General features: G+C 63.7%; 2 protein-coding genes across 2 annotated transcripts; both read left to right on the top strand.

Annotated features, from left to right (window-relative positions):
• Nucleotides 1-974: 974 nt before the first annotated feature.
• LOC126641806 (solute carrier family 12 member 7-like) lies at nucleotides 975-10,295 on the top strand. Its single transcript, XM_050318888.1, has 6 exons — nucleotides 975-2,519; nucleotides 3,981-4,070; nucleotides 6,515-6,661; nucleotides 8,067-8,121; nucleotides 9,193-9,323; nucleotides 10,059-10,295. The coding sequence occupies exons 1-6, from the start codon at nucleotides 2,289-2,291 to the stop codon at nucleotides 10,293-10,295; spliced, it is 891 nt and encodes a 296-aa protein (XP_050174845.1). The 5' UTR covers nucleotides 975-2,288.
• Nucleotides 10,296-10,319: 24 nt separating this feature from the next.
• LOC126641803 (solute carrier family 12 member 4-like) lies at nucleotides 10,320-16,486 on the top strand (the record flags this gene model as incomplete). Its single annotated transcript, XM_050318886.1, has 7 exons — nucleotides 10,320-10,332; nucleotides 10,409-10,539; nucleotides 11,084-11,189; nucleotides 12,816-12,914; nucleotides 13,634-13,691; nucleotides 14,735-14,909; nucleotides 16,383-16,486. Coding segments are annotated over exons 1-7 (686 nt in total), but the record flags the coding sequence as incomplete, so codon positions are not given.
• Nucleotides 16,487-16,838: the final 352 nt, after the last annotated feature.

Raw genomic sequence — 16,838 nt, 5'->3', positions numbered from 1 at the left:
CCTGCGGCAGCGCAGAGCAGGGGCGTGGCCAGAGCTGCGCGCGCCGGCCCTCCCGCGCCCTCCCCTCAGGTACCGGCGGGTTTGGGGGGAGGGAGGAGGACGGACCCAAAATTGGGGGATTTCACCCCAAAATGGACCTGGGGGGGCGCAGGGGGGGTCGGCAGGGCCGAGGAAAGGGGGGAGACGGACCCAAAAGCCGGGGAAATGGACCCAGAAAGGGGGAGTTTGGCCCCAAAAAGGGTGGGATTGGCACCAAGGTGGGGAATTTGGATTCAAAAAGGGGGAGTTTTGACCCAAAAAAGGGGAGTTTGGCCCCAAAAAGGGTGGGGTTGGCACCAAGGTGGGTCATTTGGATCCAATAAGGGGGAGTTTTGACCCAAGAAGGGGGAGTTTGGCCCCAAAAAGGGGGAGTTTGACCCCAAAAAGGGTGGGGTTGAGACCAGAAAGGGTGGGGTTGGCACCAAGGTGGGGAATTTGGCTCCAAAAGGGGGGATTTTGTCCCAAAAAGGGGGGATATTGTCCCAAAAAGGGGGAATTTGGATTCAAAAGGGGGGAGTTTGTCCCAAAAAGGGGGAATTTGGCCCCAAAAGGGGGGAGTTTGGCCCAAAAAGGGGGAGTTTGGCTCCAAAATGGTGGGGTTGGCACCAAGGTGGGTCATTTGGCCCCAAAAAGGGGGGTTTGTCCCAGAAAGGGGGAATTTGGACCCAGAAAGGGGGAGTTTGCCCCCAAAAAGGGTGGGGTTGGCACCAAGGTGGGGAATTTGGATTCAAAAAGGGGTGAATTTGGGCCCGAAAAGGGGAAATTTGGACTAAAAAGGGGGAGTTTGGTCCCCAAAAAGGATGGGGTTGAGAGCAGAAAGGGTGGGGTTGGCACCAAGGTGGGGAATTTGGATCCAAAAAGGGGGGGGTTTGTCCCAAAAAGGGGGAGTTTGGCCCCAAAAAGGGGGAATTTGGCTCCAAACAGGGGAACTTGGCTCCAAACAGGGAGAATTTGGCACCAAAAAGGGGGAATTTGGACCCAAGAAGAGGGAGTTTGGCCCCAAACAGGGTGGGGTTGGCATAAAAATGGATAATTTGGATCCTAAAGTGTGAATTTGGTCCCAAAAAAGGCAGAAGTGGCCCCTAAAAGGGGGAATTTGGCCCCAAGAAGGGGGAGTTTGGACCCAAAAAAGGGGAATTTGGCCCCAAAAAGGGGGTATTTGGCCCTCAAAAGTTGGGGGTTGGATTCCAAAAGGGGAAATTTGATCCTAAAAAGGGGGGTTGGATCCCCCCAAAATGGAATTTACCCCCAAAAGGTGATGTTTGCATCCAAAAATGTCTCTTTTCCTTAGAAAAAAACTGATTTTCTCTTTAATAATATTCATTTCTCTCTAAAGTGACTCTTTTCTCCCCCCAAATCCAGGCTTTTCACCCCCAACACCTTTTGACCCAGACAAAAATCTCTATTTTGCTCCCAAATGTTCATTTTCCCCTCAAAAAAGTCAATTTTCCTCTAAAAATGTGGCTCCCCCTCCCCCCAGAATGTGGATTTTCCTCTTAAAATGTGCATTTCCCCCCCTAAAAATGTCCGTTTTCCTCCAAAATTTGGGGCTTCCTTCCAAAAAGGTTGATTTTCCCTCTAAAAACGTGAACTTTTCCTCACAAATTTTGACTTCTCCTCTAAAAATTGGGTTTTTTGCTCTCCAAATGCTGATTTTCCCTCACAAATTTTAGGTTTTCCTCTGAAAAGGTGGATTTTCCTCCAAAATGCTGGATTTTTCCCTCCCAAAATGTGGATTTTTCATCACAGAAAGATGACTTTCCCCCTGGAAAACATAAATTTTTCTCTAGAATGAGGATTTTCCCCTCCAGAATGTGGAATTTTCCCTCTAAAATTACCCATTTTGCTCTAGAATGTGAGTTTGATTGTTGATTTTCTCTCTAAAAATGTGGATTTTCCCCTCCAGAAATGGGGATTTGCCCTCCGAAAATGTCAATTTTCCTCAGAAAACGCCGATTTTCCTCCAAAAACGTCAATTTTCCCACTAAAGCAGCAGCTTTTCCCTCAGAAAACGTTGCTTTTCCCTTTCAAAATGTGAATTATCCCGTGAAAATTATCCTTTCTCACCGATAAAACCACTTAACCCCCCGTAAAACTGTGAATTTTCCTTCTAGGAATGAGAAATGGGAGGTTCCCTTCCCAAAAAACGTGGGTTTTTTCTCCCAAAACGGGGATTTTTGCTTCCGAAATGTGGATTTTCCCTCCCGCAGGTCCCGTGACGTCATCGGTGACGTCGCCCCGGTGACGTCATGGCGGCGGTGGAGGGGGCGTGGCCGGGCCGGGGGGCGGAGCCCTCGGACAGCAGCCCCGAGCCCCCCTCCCCCTCCTCCTCCCGCCCTCCCCTCTCCGACACCAGCCCCTCCCCCACCGAGACCACGCCCACCCCGCGGGGGAGGGGCCCGGGGGGCGGGGCCAGCGCTCGCCCCGCCCCTCCCATCCTGCCCGGGCTGTCCAGCGAGCGCCCCCTGGCGCTCTTTGAGGTGAGGCCACGCCCCCTTCATTAACCCCACCCCTTAATTAACCTAATCCCTTAATTAACCCCACCCCTTAGACTCTTCCTGGCGCTCTTCGAGGTGAGGCCACACCCCCTTCATTAACTCCACCCCTTAATTAACCCAATCCCTTCATTAACCCCACCCCATAGACTCTTCCTGGTGCTCTTTGAAGTGAGGCCACGCCCCCTTAATTAAACCCTTAATTAGTATTGCCCACTTAGACCCTCCCTGGCGCTGTTTGAGGTGAGGCCACGCCCCCTTCATTAACCCCGCCCCTTAATTAACCCAATCCCTTCATTAACCCCACCCCTTAGACTCTTCCTGGTGCTCTTTGAGGTGAGGCCACGCCCCCTTCATTAACCCCTTAATTAGCACTGCCCACTTAGACCCGCCTGGTGCTGTTTGAGGTGAGGCCACGCCCCCTTCATTAACTCCACCCCTTAATTAAACCCAACCTTTAATTAACCCCACCCCTTAATTAACACCACTCCTTTATTAAACCCTGCCTCTTAGACCCTCCCTGGCGATGTTTGAGGTGAGGCCACACCCCCTTCATTAACCCCATCCTTTAATTAACCCCACCTCTTAGACCTTCCCTGATGCTGTTTGTGATGAGGCCACGCCCCCTTCATTAACCCCTTAATTAGCATTGCCCCGTTAGACTCTCCTGGCGCTGTTTGAGGTGAGGCCACGCCCCCTTCATTAACCCCTTAATTAGCATTGCCCCGTTAGACCCTCCCTGGTTCTGAGGTGAGGCCACGCCCCCTTCCAAACCCCACCCCTTCATTGGCCCCACCCAATAGAAGTGATGTAATTAATGGTGAGGCCACGCCCACCCCAAACCACGCCCCCTTACTGTCCCAGCGCTGATTGCGGTGAGGCCACGCCCCTCTGCAAGCCACACCCCCTCATTAGTGATAAAAGGCCTTCTCAGCCACGCCCCTTCTTAGCCCCACCCATTAACCACACCCTCATTAGCCACACCCCTTTCCCATATAATTATTTATCAAGAGCCACACCCCTCCTTAGCCCCGCCCCTCCTTAAGCCCGCCCCTTCAGAACCACATACCCTGCCAGATCAGGCCACGCCCCCTCAACCTCACCCTTGCCACGCCCTCCTTAGCCACGCCCCCTTTCCCACATCACCATCCAAAGGCCACTCCCCCTTCCTCTGCCCTTCCTTAGCTCCGCCCCTTCATCAACCACGCCCCTTTAGCCCCACCCATTCTTCCCCATAAACCACGCCCCTCCCAGCCCCACCCTTCCTTAGCCCCGCCCCTTCTGACCACACCACTCCATTTAAGGCCACACCCCTTTTATCCCCGCCCTGTTTAACCACGCCCCCTCCTTAGCCCCGCCCCTCAGAGCCACATATCCTTCCATGTATGGCCACGCCCCTGGATTAGCCCCGCCCCCTCATTAACCCCGCGCTGTCCCCGCCCCCAGGAGGAGCTGGCGACGCGGCCGAGGGTCCCGGCGCTGCTGCGGAGAATCGCCCCGTACAGCGCCCTGAGCCCCGAGAGTGACACCGGCACGGTGAGGGGGACAGGGGGACAGGGGGACAGGGGACATGGGGGACAGGGGACATGGGGGGGACACAGCACCCTGAGCCCCGAGAGCGACACCGGCACGGTGAGGGGACATGGGGGGGACAGGGGGACAGGGGACATGGGGGACAGGGGACATGGTGGGGACACAGCGCCCTGAGCCCCGAGAGCGACCCGGCACGGTGAGGGGACACTGGGGACACTGGGGGACACAGGAGGGACATGGGGGACAGGGGACACAGGATGGGATTGGGGTCACAGCGCCCTGAGCCCCGAGAGCGACCCCGGCACGGTGAGGGGACACGGGGGACAGGGGGACAGGGGGACACAGCGCCCTGAGCCCCGAGGCGACCCGGAACGGTGAGGGGACACGGGGGACACTGGGGACACTGGGGAAACAGGGGACATGGGGACACAGCGCCCTGAGCCCTGAGGCGACCCGGCACGGTGAGGGGACACTGGGGGACAGGGGGACACGGGGGACAGGGGACACAGGATGGGATTGGGGTCACAGCGCCCTGAGCCCCGAGAGCGACCCGGCACGGTGAGGGACACGGACGGGGGACATGGGGGGACACAGGATGGGGGGTCACAGCACCCTGAGCCCGAGAGTGACCCGGCACGGTGAGGGGACACAGGGGGACACTGGGGGACAGGGTGGGGACATGGGGGGTCACAGCACCCTGAGCCCCGAGAGTGACACCGGCACGGTGAGGGGACACGGGGGGACAGGGGACATGGGGGGACATGGGGTGGGATTGGGGTGGGGGTGGGTGGAGATTGAGGGGTCCTGTCCCCAGCATGACCCCGCCCCTCTCTTCAAACCCCGCCCCTTGGGGGACACTGTGGGGTGACAATGACCCTGCCCTGCCCCCGGCCCTGGGGACACTCTGGGGTAACAGTGACCCCTTGGTGACCCCTTGGTGACCCTGCTGTGACCTCACCCTGACCCCGCCCTCCATTTTAGCCCCGCCCCTGGGCACGCTGTGGGTTATTCTGACCCCGCCTGACTCTGACCCCGCCCCTGTTTTAGCCCCGCCCCTGGGCACACTGTGGGTTATTCTGACCCTGCCCTCCATTTTAGCCCCGCCCCTGGGCACACTGTGGGTTATTCTGACCCCACCCTGACCCCGCCCCTGTTCCAGCCCCACCCCTGGGCACACTGTAGGTTATGGTGGCCCCTGACCTCTGGCCCTGCCCCTGTTTCAGCCCCGCCCCTGGGCACACTGTGGGTTATTCTGACCCCGCCCTCTATTCCAGCCCCGCCCCCTGGGCACACTGTGGGTTATTCTGACCCCGCCCTCCATTTTAGCCCCGCCCCCTGATCACACTGTGGGTTATTCTGACCCCGCCCTCCATTTTAGCCCCGCCCCCTGATCACACTGTGGGTTATTCTGACCCTGCCCTCCATTTTAGCCCCGCCCCCTGATCACACTGTGGGTTATTCTGACCCTGCCCTCCATTTTAGCCCCGCCCCCTGGGCATGCTGTGAGTTATTCTGACCTCGCCCTCTGTTTTAGCCCCGCCCCCTGGGCACCCTGTGGGTTATTCTGACCCCACCCTCTGTTTTAGCCCCGCCCCTGGGCACACTGTGGGTTATTCTGACCCCGCCCTCTCGTTTCAGCCCCGCCCCCTGGGCACGCTGTGGGTTATTCTGACCCCGCCCTGATTCTGGCCCCGCCCCTGGGCACGCTGTGGGTGATTCTGACCCCGCCCTGACTCTGGCCCCGCCCCCTGTTCCAGCCCCGCCCCTGGGCACGCTGTGGGTTATTCTGACCCCGCCCTGACTCTGGCCCCGCCCTGTTTCAGCCCCGCCCCCTGGGCACACTGTGGGTTATTCTGACCCCGCCCTCTGATTCCAGCCCCGCCCCTGGGCACGCTGTGGGTTATTCTGACCCCGCCCTCTGTTTTAGCCCCGCCCCTGGGCACACTGTGGGTTATTCTGACCCCTGACCCTGCCCCTGTTTTAGCCCCGCCCCTGGGCACACTGTGGGTTATTCTGACCCCGCCCCTGTTTCAGCCCCGCCCCCTGGGCACACTGTGGGTTATTCTGACCCCGCCCCTGTTTAGCCTCGCCCCTGGGCACACTGTGGTGCTATTCTGACCCTGCCCTCCGTTTTAGCCCCGCCCTGGGCACGCTGTGGGTTATTCTGACCCCTGCCCCTGCCGTTTTCAGCCCCGCCCCCTGGGCACACTGTGGGTTATTCTGACCCCGCCTCCTGTTCCAGCCCTGCCCCCTGGGCACGCTGTGGGTTATTCTGACCCCGCCCTGACTCTGGCCCCGCCCCTGTTCTAGCCCCGCCCCCTGGGCACACTGTGGGTTATTCTGACCCCGCCCTGACTCTGACCCCGCCCCCTGTTCCAGCCCCGCCCCTGGGCACACTGTGGGTTATTCTGACCCCGCCCTGACTCTGACCCCGCCCCCTGTTCCAGCCCCGCCCCCTGGGCACGCTGCGGGGGGTGCTGGCCCCGTCCCTGCAGTCCCTGCTGGGGTTGGTGCTGCTGCTCCGCCTGCCCTGGGTCGTCGGCGCCGGCGGCGTCCTCAGCGCGGGGGCCATCGGGGGACTGCTGGGGGCCTGCGTGAGTCTGGGGGTCATACAGGGGTCATGGGGTCACCCAGGGGTCATGGGGTCACATGGGGGTCATGGGGGAGGTCACCCAGGGTTACCCCTGTCCTCAGCGCGGGGCCATCGGGGACTGCTGGGGGCCTGCGTGAGTCTGGGGGTCACACAGGGGTCATGGGGTCACACAGGGGTCATGGGGTCACACAGGGGTCATGGGGGGGTCACCCAGGGTCACCCTGTCCTCAGCGGGGGCCATCGGGGACTGCTGGGGGCCTGCGTGAGTCTGGGGGGCACACAGGGGTCATGGGGTCACCCAGGGGTCATGGGGTCACACAGGGGTCATGGGGGAGGTCACCCAGGGGTCACCCCTGTCCTCAGCGCGGGGGCCATCGGGGGACTGCTGGGGGCCTGCGTGAGTCTGGGGGTCACACAGGGGTCATGGGGTCACACAGGGGTCATGGGGTCACACAGGGGTCACCCCTGTCCTGAGCGCGGGGGCCATCGGGGGACTGCTGGGGGCCTGCGTGAGTCTGGGGGTCACACAGGGGTTATGGGGTCACCCAGGGGTCATGGGGTCACACAGGGTCATGGGGGGGTCACCCAGGGGTCACCCCTGTCCTCAGCGCGGGGGCCATCGGGGGACTGCTGGGGGCCTGCGTGAGTCTGGGGGGCACACAGGGGTCATGGGGTCACCCAGGGGTCATGGGGTCACCCAGGGGTCATGGGGGAGGTCACCCAGGGTCACACCCGTCCTCAGCGCGGGGGCCATCGGGGGACTGCTGGGGGCCTGCGTGAGTCTGGGGGGCACGGGGGTCACACAGGGGTCACACAGGGGTCACCCAGGGGTCATGGGGAGGTCACTCAGGGGTCACCCCTGTCCTAAGGGGGGGGGGCCCATCAGGGGCCTCCTGGGGACCTGCGTGAGTCTGGGGGCCGTGGAGTCACACGGGGGTCATGGGGTCACATGGGGGTCAGGGGGTCACCCATGGGGTCACACAGGGGTCATGGGGAGGTCACCCATGGGGTCACACAGGGGTCATGGGGTCACACGGGGGTCAGGGCTTCACCCATGGGGTCACACGGGGTCATGAGGTCACCCATGGGGTCATGGGGAGGTCACTCATGGGGTCACACAGGGGTCATGGGGTCACCCATGGGGTCATGGGGAGGTCAGCCCTGGGGTCAGGGGATCACCCTTGCAGTTACATTTGGGGTCACCCAGGGGTCAGAGGTCACAAGGGGGGTCGCAGAGGTCCCAGGGGACAGAGTTCACCCCAGGGGTCACTCCTGGGGTCAGGGGTCACGTTTGGGATCACACCCTGGGGTCAGGGGTCGTGCACTGGGGTCAGGGGGTCACATGAGGGTCGGGGGGGTCACACGGGGGTCAGAGGTCAGCCAGGGGTCAAAGGTCACCCCCGCAGATGGTGCTGACCGCCGTGTCCCTCAGCGCCGTCGCCACCAACGGCCTCGACCCCGGTGAGTGGGGGAGGGGCTTGGGGGGACCCCCCTTGGCCCCACCCCCTGACTCTGTGGGCGGGGTGGGAACCCCTTGGCCCCGCCCCTCGGGGTGATGTGGGCGGGGCAAACCCCCCTGGGACCCTCCCCCTGAGCCGCTGTGGGACCCCCCTGGGCCTGGGTGGGTTTGGGGTCTCTGGGCGTGTTTGGGGTCTCTGTGTGGGTGTGTTTGGGGTCTCTGTGTGGATTTGGGGGTTCTGGGTGGGTTTGGGGTCTCTGGGTGTGTTTGGGGGTCTCAGAGTGTGTTTGGGGTCTCAGGGTGTGTTTGGGGGGTCTCTGGGTGGTGTTTGGGGTCTCTAGGTGTGTTTGGGGTCTCTGGGTGGGTTTGGGGTCTCAGGGTGTGTTTGGGGGGTCTCTGGGTGTGTTTGGGGTCTCTGGGTGTGTTTGGGGTCTCTGTGTGGGTTTGGGGTCTCTGGGTGTGTTTGGGGGTCTCTGGGTGTGTTTGGGGTCTCTGGGTGTGTTTGGGGTCTCTGGGTGTATTTGGGGTCTCTGGGTGTGTTTGGGGTCTCAGGGTGTGTTTGGGGTCTCTGGGTGGGTTGTCGGGTATCTGGAGCGTGTATTTGGGGTCTCTGGGTGTATTTTGGGGTCTCTGGGTGTGTTTTGGGTCTCTGTGTGTATTTGGGGTCTCAGGGTGTGTTTGGGGTCTCTGGGTGTGTTGGGGGTCTCTGTCTCACGGTGGGCGTGTCAGGGGGCGGGGCCCTGGCGCTGCTGTCGGGGGCTGAGTGGGTTTTGGGGTCTCTGGGTGTATTTTGGGGTCTCTGGGTGTGTTTGGGGGTCTCTGGGTGGGTTTGGGGTCTCAGGGTGTGTTTGGGGGGTCTCTGGGTGTGTTTGGGGTCTCTGGGTGTGTTTGGGGTCTCTGGGTGTGTTTGGGGTCCCTGTGTGTATTTGGGGTCTCTGGGTGGGTTTGGGGGTCTCTGGGTATGTGGGTGTGTTTGGGGTTTGTCTCCTGGCGTGTCAGGGCCCCTAGCGCTTTGGAGTGGGTGGTCCCGTATGGGTGTGTTGGGGGTCTCTGTCTCACGGTGGGCGTGTCAGGGGGCGGGGCCCTGGCGCTGCTGTCGGGGGCTCTGGGCCCTGAGGCCGGGGGGGCCGTCGGGGTCTGCGGGTTCCTCGGAGCCGCCTTCGCCGCCGCCGCCGCCGCCCTGGGCGGGGCCGAGGTGCTGCTGGTGAGAGGCGGGGCCTGGGGAGGGCCGTGGGGGGAGGGCCTGGGAGGGCTGTGGGGGGAGGGGCCGAGGTGCTGCTGGTGAGAGGGAGGGGCCTGGGGAGGGGCTGTGGGGAGGGCCAGGGGCCGAGGTGCTGCTGGTGAGAGGAGGGGCCTGGGAGGGGGCCGGGGCAGGGCTGTGGGGAGGGGGCCGAGGTGCTGCTGGTGAGAGGGGAGGGGCCTGGGGGAGGGGCTTTGGGTGGGAGAGGGGCCGAGGTGCTGCTGGTGAGAGGGAGGGCCGGGGGGGGAGGGACCAGGGAGGGGTCTGGGGAGAGGGAGGGATCCAGAGGGGCGGGGGCCTGGGGAAGAGGAGGGGGCCTGGGGAGTGGGAGGAGTCTGGAGAGGGGAGGGGTCTGGAAAGGGGTGGGGGTGTGGAGGGGAGGGGCCTGGGGAGTGGGAGGGGTCAGAGGTGGGAGGGGTCTTGAGGGGTGGGACTTGCAAGCAGGGGGTGGGATTTATCAAAAGGGGTGGGGTCTGCAATGGGGGTGGGATTTAGGGGCGTGGCCTGACAGGAGTGGGTGGAGCCTCGGGGGCGGAGCCTCATAGGAGTGTGTTGAGCTTCAGGGAAAGGGTGTGGCAAGGTGGGGCGTGGCTCCGCCAGGGTGGGGGGTGTGACCAACTCCAAAGGGGCGGAGCCTCCTGCAGGGAGGATGGGTGGGTGGGCGGAGCCTCTCATCTCATAAGCCCCTCCCCCTTCCAGGTGTACCTGACACCGGATTGGGCGGTGCTGCCGGGGCGTGGCCGCTGGGGGCGGCTCAACAATGGGCGTGGCTACGGGGCGGGGCTGCTGGCGCTGCTGGGGGCGGGGTCTCTGGCCCCGCCCTCCGTCCGCGCGGCCGCCGCCCCCCTGGGCCCCGCGGGGCTCCTGCTGGCCCTGCTGGCCCTGCAGGCCGGGTCCCTGCGCCGCGCCCTGCCCGGGGGCGGGGCTCACACGTGAGTGACGCGCCTGGCCCCGCCCACTATGCTAATGAGATGTGAATGAGGGTGTGTGTCCCTCTCATGCAAATGAGATGCTAATGAGCTCTCTGTCCCCCCCCTTTCCCCCACCAGGTTGTGCCTCCCCCGGCCCGGGACCCCTCAGACCCTGCGCCCCTCCCCACCCCCCAACGCATCCCGGGGTCCTCCCGCCCAGCAGGGGGCGCTGCCCGCCCTGCCCGCCCCCAGCGCGCGGCTCCTGGCACGTGAGTCCAGCGGGGGCGCCCTCCGCCGAGGGGCGGGGCCAAGGGGATTGGGGGCAGGGCCACTCGAGGTCACACTGAGGTCATGGGGAGGGGGCGATGGGGCATTGTGGGCGTGGCCACGCTGGGGACCGCCCACTGGGAACCCCCATGGAGGTGGGTGTGGCCACTTGGGGGCAACGGGAGGGGTGAGGGGTACCCTGAGGTTGGGAGAGGGGCGGGGATGGGATGTGGGCGTGGCCATAGTTAGCCCCACCCACATGGACCATGCAGCCACGCCCCCCCCGACTGCACATGAGGGGGCGTGGCCACCTGGGGTCACTCAGAGGTCACGGGGTGGGTTGGGGGGACCCCAAGGCCATGGGGGAGGGGCAATAGGGCATGATGGGCGTGGTCACAGCGAGCCCCTCCCACTGCCCCACTCCAGAGATCCTTTAGCCCCGCCCCCCGAGGGTGGAGCCACTCGGGGTCACTTAGAGGTCTCGTGGGGGGAGGGGCTGTGGGCGTGGCCACCACGAGCCCCACCCAAGCATCGCCCCGCCCACAGGGAACCTGTGGCCCCGCCCCCCAGGGGGGTCTGGGGGAGGAGCAGGAGGGGGAGGGCGACGCCTCCTTCGGGGTCCTGCTGGGGCTGAGCCTCCCCTCGGCCTCCGGTGAGAACGGGGAACCCAAATTGGGGGGGGACCCCAAATGGGGATACCCCAAATGGGGGGACCCCAAATGGGAGGAGACTCCCAAATGGGAGAGACCCCAAATGGATAGGGGGACCCCAAATTGGGGGGACCCGAAATGGGAGGCCCAGATGGGGAGGATCCCAAATGGGGGGACCCCAAATGGGTGAGGGGAATCCCAAATGGGAGGGCCCAAATGGGGGGGCCCAAATGGGGAGGGAATCCCAAATGGGGGGACCCCAAATGGTTGGGGGGACCCCAAATTGGGAGAAGGACCCCAAATGGGTGAGGGGAATCCCAAATGGGAGGACCCCAAATGGGAGGACCCCAAATGGGGAGGACCCCAAATGGGGAGGACCCCAAATGGGAGTGGGACCCGAAATGGGGAGGACCCCAAACAGGGGGAGACCCCAAATGGGAGGGGACCCCAAATCGGGGGACCCCAAATGGGGGTGGGACACCCCAAATGGGGAGGGGATCCCAAATCAGAGGACCCCAAATGGGAGTGGGACCCGAAATGGGGAGGATCCCAAATGGGGGGACCCCAAATGGGGGGACTCCAAATTAGGGGAGAATCCCAAATGGGGGATTTCAAATCAAAGGAGACCCCAAATGGGGGATCCCAATTGGAGGAGGACCCCAAATGGGAAGGATCCCAAACAGAGGGGACCTGAAATGGGGGAGATCCCAAATGGGAGAGGAACCCGAATGGGGGGGATCCAGGAACAGACCCAGAATTTGGGGGGGGAGGTCCCAAACTGGGGGAATCCAGGAACACACCTGGAATTGGGGAGGGGACCCCAAATGGGGGGCTCCAGGGACAGACCCTGAACTGGGGTGGGGGACCCAGAGGGGGATCCCGAACTGGGGGAGGGGGATCCCAAACTGGGGTGCTCTGGGGTGACCCCAAGGGAAGGATCAGGAGCAGTGTTGGGATGTTTGGGAGGGGATTTGGGGGGTTGGGGGATCAGGGGATTTTGGGGGGTTTGGGTGTTCCTGAGGGGGTTGGGGTTCCTTGAGGGGGTTGGGGTTGTTTTGGGGGTCTCTGAGGGGGAATCTCCCAGGGGTGCTCTGGGGTGACCCCAAGGAGGGACTCTCAAGGGAGCAGTTTTGGGAGGTTTGGGAGGGGATTTGGGGGGTTTGGATGTTCATGGGAGTTTTGGGGGGGTTGGGGGTGTTTTGGGGCGGTCTCTGAGGGGGAGTTTCCCACAGGAGGGACTCTCAAGGGAGCAGTTTTGGGAGGTTTGGAAGGGATTTGGGGGGGTTTGGGGGATCATTGGATCTTGGGGGGTTGGGGGTCCCTGAGGGGGTTGGGGTTCCCTGAGGGGGTTGGGGGTGTTTTTGGGGGTCTCTGAGTGGGGGGTTTTCCCCCGGGGGTGCTTTGGGGGTACCCCAAGGGAGGGACATGGAGCAGCTTTGGGATGTTTGGGAGGATCAGGAGCAGTGTTGGGATGTTTGGGAGGAGATTTGGGGGGGTTTGGGGGATCAGTGGATCTTGGGGAGGTTGGGGTTCCCTGAGGGGGTTTGGGGTTCCCTGAGGGGGTTTGGGGTTCCCTGAGGGGCTTGGGGTTGTTTTTGGGGGGTCTCTGAGGGGGGTTTTCCCCCCAGGGGTGCTCTGGGGGTGCAGTCGCTGTGCTGAGCTCAGGGACGTCGCTCGCTCGGTCCCCGCCGGGACCCTCGGGGCGGCCACGGCCACGGCCCTGGGATGTATCTGACCCTAAAGAGGGACCCCAAAACTAGGGGGACCCCAAAACCTGGGGCAGGGACCCCAAAACCTAGGGGGGGCACCCTGGAACCTTGGGAGGACCCTGAAACCCCAGGGGGATCCAAACTGGGGGGACCCCAAAACCCTGGGGTACCATGGCCCTGGGATGTGTCTGACCCTAAAGAGAGACCCCAAAACCGGGGGGGGGACACCCCAAAACCTGGGGGAGGGACCCCAAATCTGAGGGGGAAACCCCAAAGCCTGGGGGGATCCCAAACTGGGAGGGGAGAGGGATCTGGGGGGAACCCCAAAACCCTGGGGTGCCACGGCCCTGGGATGTGTCTGACCCCAAACGGGGACCCCAAAACCTGGGGGATCCCAAACTGAGGGGGGAGAGGGATCTGGGGGGATCCCAAAACCAGGGGGAGATGCCAAAATGGGGAGAGACCCCAAAGTCTGGAGGGGAAGAACCACAATCTTGGAAAGAACACGGAAAATTGGGGGCCTCCAAAATCCTGGGAGAGACCCCAAAACCTTTGGGGGGGGAGGGGCAATCAGGGGATACCCCAAAACCCGGAGGGGAGGAGGGCAGCAGCCCTGATGTTTCAGGGGCTCTGGGGGGTATTGGGGGTCTCCCTGCATGGTAGGGGTGCTGGGAGGTGGGATTTGGGGGGATCTGGGGAGGATTTTTGGGGGTCTTTCCTTGACTCCCCCTCCCCAGACCTGAGCGCGGCGCTGCTTTTGGGGGCCGGAGTGGAGGGGCAGCTGCTGAGGGACAAGTGAGTCTGGGGGCCGGGGGTCCCAATGTCACAGGGGGTCCTCGATGTCCCCAGGGGTCCCCAATGTCACCAGGGGTCCAAAATGTCACCAGGGGGCTTGGGAGGTCCCAAGGAGGTCCTGGGGGTCCTCGATGTCCCCAGGGGGGGTCTGGTATCAGCAGGCGGGGGTTGTTGTTCCTGGGGGGTCTCTCCTGTCCCTCACTGTCCCCTCTGTGCCCCCACAGGTTCGGGGTGTCCCTGGGAGGGTCTCTCCTGTCCCTCACTGTCCCCTCTGTCCCCTGCAGGTTCGGGGGGTCTCTGGGGGGGTCTGGGAGGTCTCTGGGGGTCCCTCACTGTCCTCTCTGTCCCCTACAGGTTCGGGGTGTCCCTGGGGTGTCTGGGGGGTCTCTGGGTGGTCTCACTGTCCCCTCTGTCCCCCACAGGTTCGGGGTGTCCTGGGGGTCCCCAGTGTTGGGGGTCGGGGTGTCCTGGGGGGTCTCTGGGTCTGCTGTCCCTCACTGTCCCTCTGTCCCTTTGCAGGTTCGGGGTGTCCTGGGGGTCCCCAGTGCTGGGGGTCTGGGGTGTCCCTGGGGGTCTCTGGGGGTCTCTGCTGTCCCTCACTGTCCCCTGTGTCCCTTTGCAGGTTCGGGGTGTCCCTGGGGGGGTCCCCAGTGCTGGGGGGGTCTGGGGTGTCCCTGGGGGGGTCTCTGGGTGGTCTTACTGTCCCCTGTGTCCCTTTGCAGGTTCGGGGTGTCCCTTGAGGGGTCTGGGTGCCCTGAGGTGTCCCTGGGGGGGTCCCTGGGTGGTCTCACTGCCCCCTCTGTGCCCCCACAGGTTCGGGGTGTCCCTGGGGGGGTCTCTGGGGGTCTCTGGGTGGTCTCACTGTCCTCTCTGTGCCCCCACAGGTTCGGGGTGTCCCTGGGGGGGTCCCCCGTTTTGGGGGCTGTCTGGGGGGTCTCTGGGTGGTCTCACTGTCCCCTGTGTCCCTTTGCAGGTTCGGGGTGTCCCTGGGGGGGTCTCTGGGGGTCTCTGGGTGGTCTCACTGTCCTCTCTGTCCCCCACAGGTTCGGGGTGTCCCTGGGGGGGTCCCCCGTTCTGGGGGCAGCCGCCTGGCCCTGGCCCTGGGTGCCGGTGCTGGGGGCGCTGCTGTCGGCGGGGGGGGCGGGGCTGCAGGCCCTGCTGGGGGGGTCCCGCCTGCTGCGGGGGCTGGCCCGGACACAGGCCCTGCCCCTCCCCCACGTGAGTGCCCCCCGCGTCCCCTGTGTCCCCGGGGGGGGCCCCAATGTCCCTGGGGGGGTCCCCAATGTCCCTAAGGGGGTCTCGAGGGGGGGCCTGGTGACCCTGGGGGGGTCCCCAATGACCCTGGGGGGTCTCTGGGGGAGGGGTGTGGTGTTCTTAAGGGGGTCCCCAATGTCCCTAAGGGGGCCCCTGGTGTTCCCAACAGTCCCCCAGTGTCCCTGGGGGGGTCCTTGGTGTCCCTGGGGGGTCCCCAATGTCCCTGGGGGGTCCCCAATGTCCCTGGGGGGGTCCCCAATGTCCCTAAGGGGTCCCTGGGGTCTCTGGGGGGGCCCCAATGTCCCTTAGGGGGTCCCTGCTGTCCCCAAGGGGTCCCAATGTCCCTGGGGGGGTCTCTGGGGGAGGGGTCTGGTGTCCTTAAGGGAGTCCCCAATGTCCCTAACGGGGTCCCTGCTGTCCCTGTGGGGGTCCCTGCTGTCCCTGGGGGGTCCCTGCTGTCCCTGGGGGGGGTCCCCAATGTCCCTGGGGGGGTCCCCAATGTCCCTAACGGGGTCCCTGCTGTCCCTGTGGGGGTCCCTGCTGTCCCTGGGGGTCCTTGGTGTCCCTGGGGGTCCCTGCTGTCCCTGGGGGGGTCCCTGCTGTCCCTGGGGGTGTCCCCAATGTCTTTAATGGGGTCCCTGCTGTCCCTGGGGGGGTCCCCAATGTCCCTGGGGGGGTCCCTGCTGTCCCTGTGGGGGTCCCTGCTGTCCCTGGGGGGGGGTCCCTGCTGTCCCTGGGGGGGTCCCCAATGTCCCTGGGGGGGTCTCTGTTGTCCCTGGGGGTCTCTGCTGTCCCTGGGGGGGTCCCCAATGTCCCCCAAGGGGTCCCTGCTGTCCCTGGGGGTCTCTGCTGTCCCTGGGGGTCCCCAATGTCCCTGGGGGTCCCTGCTGTCCCTGGGGGGGTCTCTGCTGTCCCTGTGGGGGTCCCCAATGTCCCTAAGGGGTCCCTGCTGTCCCTGGGGGTCCCTGCTGTATTGGGGGGGGTCCCTGCTGTCCCTGGGGGGTCCCTGCTGTCCCTGGGGGTCCCCAACATCCCTAAAGGGGTTCTTGGTGTCCCTGGGGGGGTCCCTGCTCTCCTTGGGGGGGTGTCCCCAATGTCCCTGGGGGGGGGTCCCTGCTGTCCCTGGGGGTCCCTGCTGTCCCTGGGGGTCTCTGCTGTCCCTGGGGGGGTCCCCAATGTCTTTAATGGGGTCCCTGCTGTCCCTTGGGGGGTCCCTGCTGTCCCTTGGGGGGTCCCTGCTACCCCTGGGGGTCCCTTCTGTCCCTGGGGGTCCCTTCTGTCCCTGTGGGGGTCCCTTCTGTCCCTGGGGGTCTCTGCTGTCCCTGGGGGTGTCCCCAATGTCCCTGGGGGGGTCCCTGCTGTCCCTGGGGGTCTCTGCTGTCCCTGGGGGTCTCCCCCATCCCTGCCCCCCCAGTGACCCCCCCGTGTCCCCCCCAGGCCCTGGCCCGGGGTCGGCTCTGGCCCTTGGTGGCCACGGCGGCCACGGCCACGCTGGGGGTCCTGGTGGGGTCCCTGGACCTGCTGGCGCCCGTGTTGTCCGTGTGAGTGTCCCCTCCCCCCCCGTGATGTCACAACTACTGTGATGATGTCATACCTACTGTGATGATGTCATACCCCTGTGATGATGTCACACCTACTGTGATGATGTCACATCTACTGTGATGATGTCACACCTCCTGTGATGATGTCACACCTACTGTGATGATGTCACACCTACTGTGATGATGTCATACCTACTGTGATGATGTCATACCTACTATGATGATGTCACACCCCCTTTGATGATGTCATACCTACTATGATGATGTCACACCCCTTTGATGATGTCATACCTACTATGATGATGTCACACCCCCTTTGGTGATGCCACACCCCCTTTGATGATGTCACACC

The sequence above is a fragment of the Myiozetetes cayanensis genome, unplaced genomic scaffold, assembly GCF_022539395.1.
Source record: "Myiozetetes cayanensis isolate MyiCay16 unplaced genomic scaffold, myiCay2020 scf213, whole genome shotgun sequence".
Taxonomy (NCBI): Eukaryota; Metazoa; Chordata; class Aves; order Passeriformes; family Tyrannidae; genus Myiozetetes; species Myiozetetes cayanensis.
Note: the sequence above shows the minus strand (reverse complement) of the source record. Positions and strands in the feature narration are given on the sequence as shown.

Bases quoted from the DNA above. Each gene is read 5' to 3' on its own strand.
- LOC126641806 (XM_050318888.1), top strand. From the start codon at position 2,289: ATGGCGGCGGTGGAGGGGGCGTGGCCGGGCCGGGGGGCGGAGCCCTCG. The intron at 4,071-6,514 runs GTGAGGGGGACA...CCCCTGTTCCAG, and splicing joins CCGAGAGTGACACCGGCACG to CCCCGCCCCCTGGGCACGCT. The intron at 6,662-8,066 runs GTGAGTCTGGGG...TCACCCCCGCAG, and splicing joins GGGGACTGCTGGGGGCCTGC to ATGGTGCTGACCGCCGTGTC.